General features: G+C 46.6%; 1 protein-coding gene across 1 annotated transcript in view; it reads left to right on the top strand.

Annotated features, from left to right (window-relative positions):
- Positions 1-5,000, top strand: part of LOC143276634 (uncharacterized) — a 165,197-nt gene that overhangs the window by 118,146 nt on the left and 42,051 nt on the right. The window contains exons 58-60 of the mRNA XM_076581251.1: positions 1,109-1,209; positions 2,435-2,609; positions 3,539-3,664. Coding sequence (XP_076437366.1) covers positions 1,109-1,209; positions 2,435-2,609; positions 3,539-3,664 — 402 coding nt within the window. The remainder of the gene's footprint in view (positions 1-1,108; positions 1,210-2,434; positions 2,610-3,538; positions 3,665-5,000) is intronic.

The raw sequence follows: 5,000 nt of genomic DNA, 5'->3' as shown, positions 1-5,000 counted from the left end.
TCGTCGTCGTAGTAGTAGTAATGATAATAATAATGATAATGTCGATAATGATAGTAGTAGCACGTAGTTGTTAATGGTGATGATGAAATAATGTTGATAACGGTAGTAGTAGTAGTAGTAGTAGTAGTAGTAGTAGTAGTAGTAGTAGTAGTAGTAGTAGTAGTAGAAGAACAGGAGTAATGATAATGTTTATAATGATAGTAGTAGTAGTAGTAGTAGTAATGATAATTCTTCTTCTTCTTCTTTGTTCGTGGGCTGCAACTCCCACGTTCACTCCTGTGTACACGAGTGCGCTTTTACGTGCATGACCGTTTTTGTTATTTTTTTTACCCCGCCATGTAGGCAGCCATACTCCCGTTTTCGGGGACGTGCATACTGGGTATGTTTTTGTTTCCATAACCCACCGAACGCCGACATGGATTACAGGAGCTTTAACGTGCGCATTTGATCTTCTGCGTGCGTATACACATGCAGGTGGTTCAGGCACTAGCAGGTCTGCACGTATGTTGACCTGGGAGATCGGAAAAATCTCCACCCTTTACCCACCATGCGCAGATTCGAACCAGGGAGGCTAGGTTTGATTATGACAGCAATGATGATGAAGGCCGTAGTAGTAGTAGTAATGATAATAATAATGATAATGATAGTAGTAATTATAATGATAAAATGTTGATAATGATAGTAGTAGTACCACCACCACCACCACTACTACTACTACTACTAATAATAATGATGATAATGTTGATAATGACAGCAGCAGCAGCGGTAGTAGTAGAAGTAATGATAATGATAGAATGATGTTGATCATAGTAGTAATAGTAGTAATCATAATCATAACCATAATACTGTTGATAATGATAGTAGCTTTGTGAGCACAGTAAATTGACTGGATGTGGGTGTATATATATATATATATATATATTCAGTGAACGCGGTGTGGAGGATACATGTGAGTACAAATGTAAGCGTATGGTTATGAGCGCTTTATGAGCAACAGTGAGTGAGTGACAGGGTGTGGGCGTGGCAGCTGGATACACACGTGACCCCATCAGTTTCTACGTCGTTCTAGATTCCGCTGTTGTATTATTCTGCTCTGTGTGCCTGCCAGGAACCGATCCACCGGGTACCTACGAGCCAACTGAGTTCTGCAGCGTCGATACTCCAGCCTCTTCCGACGCGGAGGTCGAGAAAGTCTACTTCCTGATGCAGGTGTGTGTGTGTGTGTGTGTGTGTGTGTGTGTGTGTGTGTGTGTGTGTGTGCGAGCATGCGAGTGAGCGCATACACGCACGTGTGTGTGTGTGTGTGTGTGTGTGTGTGTGTGTGTGTGTGTGTGTGTGTGTCTGTGTGTCTGTCTGTCTGTCTGTCTGTCTGTCTGTCTGTCTGTCTGTCTGTCTATCTGTTTCTTAGTGTGTGCTAGCATGCGAGCGCGCGCACGCACGTGTGTGTATGTGTGTGTGTGTATGTTTGTGTGTGTGTGTGTGTGTGTGTGTGTGTGTCTGTCTGTCTGTGCGAGCATGAGAGCGCGCACGTGTGTGTGTGTGTGCGTGCGCGCGAGCTGTCTCTCGCGTATCTCTTCCACTCTCTCAATCATTCTCTCCTTTATCCTATTGTCATGGACCAACAGAGGTCTGACAGTTAAAACATTCTGGATTTTCACTTGGACTTCTCTCACTTTCACCCCCCTCTCTCTCTCTCTCTCTCTCTCTCTCTCTCTCTCTCTCTCTCTCTCTCTCTCCCTCTCTCTCTCTCTCTCTCTCTCGCTCTCTCTCTCTCTCTCTCTCTCCCTCTCTCTCTCTCTCTCTCTATCCCTCTCTCTCTCTCTCTCTCTCTCTCTCGCATCTGGAGTGGAGTGATGGCCTATAGAGGTAACGCGTCCGCCTAGGAAGCGAGACAATCTGAGGGCGCTGGTTCGAATCACGGCTCAGCCGCCGATATTTTCTCCCCCCTCCATTAGACCTTGAGTGGTGGTCTGGACGCTAGTCATTCGGATGAGACGATAAACCGAGGTCCCGTGTGCAGCATGCACTTAGCGCACGTAAAAGAACCCACGGCAACAAAAGGATTGTTCCTGGCAAAGTTCTGTAGAAAAATCCGCTTCAACAGGAAAAACAAATAAAACTGCACGCAGGAAAAAAATACCAAAAAAAAAAAAAAAAATGGGTGGCGCTGTAGTGTAGCGACGCGCTCTCCCTGGGGAGAGTAACCCGAATTTCACACAGAGAAATCTTTTGTGATAAAAAGGAATACAAAAAATGCAACAACAACAACAAAAAAATCTCCCCTTGGATTAAGACGGCTTTGTACCAAGACTGTACATCTTGGCTTTGTGCACCCCCTCCACCCCCACCCCCCAACCCACCCACTCCCGCCCACCCCCTTCTTCCCCTTCCCCTCCCCCTGGCGGCTGAAGGCCCTGTGTGCCGTGTGTCCCAGAACCCGGACTGCAAGATGTGTCCCCACCCCATGGACGTCCAGTGCCGACCCACGGCCAGCAGCCCTGAGGACGCCCGCCAGACCATGGCCCAGTGCCGCAACAACAACGGCGTCCTCTACCGCTGCTCCGGCGGCGACTGTGCCGACATGGAGGTGTCCGGGAAATGTCCGCCTGGTGAGGTCCATAGGAGGAGGAGGAGGAGGAGGAGGAGGAGGGTGGTGATGATGATGGTGATGATGGTGATGATGAAGATAGTGGTGATGATCATGAAGGAGGGTGGTGATGATGATGATGGTGATGAGAATAGTGGTGATGATGATGAGGAGGAGGGTGGTGATGATGATGGTGATGGTGGTGGTGATGATAGTAATGATGAGGATGGTGGTGGTAATGATGATGAGGAGAAGGGTGGTGATGATGATGGTGATGATGATAGTGGTGATGATGATGATGAGGAGGGAGTTGGTGGTGGTGAGGATGATGATGATAAGGATGGTGGTGAGGATGATGATAATGATGAGGAGGAGGATGGTAATGATGATGAGGAGGAGGGTGGTGATGTTGATGATGATGATAATGATGATGATGATTATGAGGACGGTGGTTATGATGGCGATGATGATGATGGTGATGATGAGGAGGAGGAGGTGGATGGTGATGGTGATAATGATGGTGATGATAGGATAATGATGAGGATAGTGATGATGATGATGGTGGTGAGTATGAGGATCATCATCGTCGTCGTTGTCATCATCATCATCATCCAGAGTACAACTGCGTAGTTTTTCGAGACTGAAGGATGTCTACTACTACTACTACTACTACTACTACTACTACTACCATTACGAATAATGATGATGACGACGATGACGATGAAAAAGGTATTCATAAACACACACACACACACACACACACACACACACACACACACACACACACACACACACAGAGCACCCACCCCCACTCCCCACCATCCGCCGCCACCTTACCCCTACCCCTCCCCACCCACCACACACATACAGCACACACACACACACACACACACACACCCACGCCCCTCAACACACACAACCCTCCCTTCACCATCCTGACTTCACTTCCAGATGTGGACGAGTGCCTGGAGAACCTTGACGACTGTAGCAACGACCAGACGTGTCACAACCTGATTGGGGCCTACATGTGTCGGTGTAACGAGGCCAAGCCTCTCATGGTCAAAGGAAAGTGCGAAGGTATTTTGTATTTTTTGTATTTCTTTTTACCACAACAGATTTCTTTGTGTGAAATTCGGGCTGCTCTCCCTCGGGAGAGCGCGTCGCTATACTACAACGCCACCCATTTTTTTGTACTTTTTCCTGCGTGCAGTTTTATTTGTTTTTCCTATCGAAGTGGATTTTTCTACAGAATTTTGCCAGGAACAACCCGTTTGTTGCCGTGGGTTCTTTTACGTACGCTAAGTGCATGCTGCACACGGGACCTCGGTTATTGTCTCATCCGAATTACTAGCGTCCAGACCACCACTCAAGATCTAATGGAGGGGGAGAAAATATCGGCGGCTGAGCCGTGATTCGAACCAGCGCGCTCAGATTCTCTCGCTTCCTAGGCGGACGCGTTACCTCTAGGCCATCACTCCACATAGAGGTGGTTAGAGTGGTGACATTGAGACCCAACAGTACACTTAAATTTAGAGATTAACTCACTCAGTACGGCCAGTCCTCTCTTCTCCTCTACACAGACCCCTCGGATGTCCAGTGGGTGTCTCAATGACCCAACCTTTAGCTTCCGTCGTCAGAATTGTGGTATTCTTTGTCAACATTCACCTCTTCAGTATAAGAGCCTTCCGCTTGCAATATTTTGATGATGGTAACTGGGGTGAAACGCTGTTAACGTCGTCTCTTTCGCCGTTCGTATGGAGAGAGTTAAAAGTCCCATAACCCTTTGTGTGAAGGTGGGTAGAATGGCGACATTGACAACAACCAATGATGCTCTTAAATCTAAAGGTTAAACACCCCATAATCTTTTTTTTTTTTTTTTTTTTTTCGAAATTTAGAACAACCAATGATGCACTTAAAATTATAGGTCCCTTAGTGGTGGGTAATATGATCAGAGGTGGACTAAATGAATATTGGTGAAAGTCGACTTACATGGGATAAATGAAACGACGTATACGGCCACAGGCTCGTAGGAAACAACCAAAAGAAGATTGGTAAAGTAGTAACAACCAGAAAACAAACAATAATGCACTGAAATTATAGGTTAAATTTCCCCTAGCCTTTTGTGTGAAGGTAGGTAAAGAAGTGACACTGAGATCAACCATTAATGCAGTTATTTTTCTTCTTCTGCGTTCACTCGTATGCACACGAGTGGGCTTTTACGTGTATGACCGTTTTTACCCCGCCATGTAGGCAGCCATACTCCGTTTTCGGGGGTGTGCATGCTGGGTATGTTCTTGTTTCCATAACCTACCGAACGCTGATATGGATTACAGGATCTTTAACGTGCGTATTTGATGTTCTGCTTACATATACACACGAAGGGGGTTCAGGCACTAGCAGGTCTGCACATATG

Source organism: Babylonia areolata, chromosome 32 (genome assembly GCF_041734735.1).
Source record: "Babylonia areolata isolate BAREFJ2019XMU chromosome 32, ASM4173473v1, whole genome shotgun sequence".
NCBI classification, from domain to species: domain Eukaryota; kingdom Metazoa; phylum Mollusca; class Gastropoda; order Neogastropoda; family Buccinidae; genus Babylonia; species Babylonia areolata.
The sequence above is the reverse complement of the archived record's forward strand: the minus strand, read 5'-3'. Positions and strand labels throughout refer to the sequence as shown.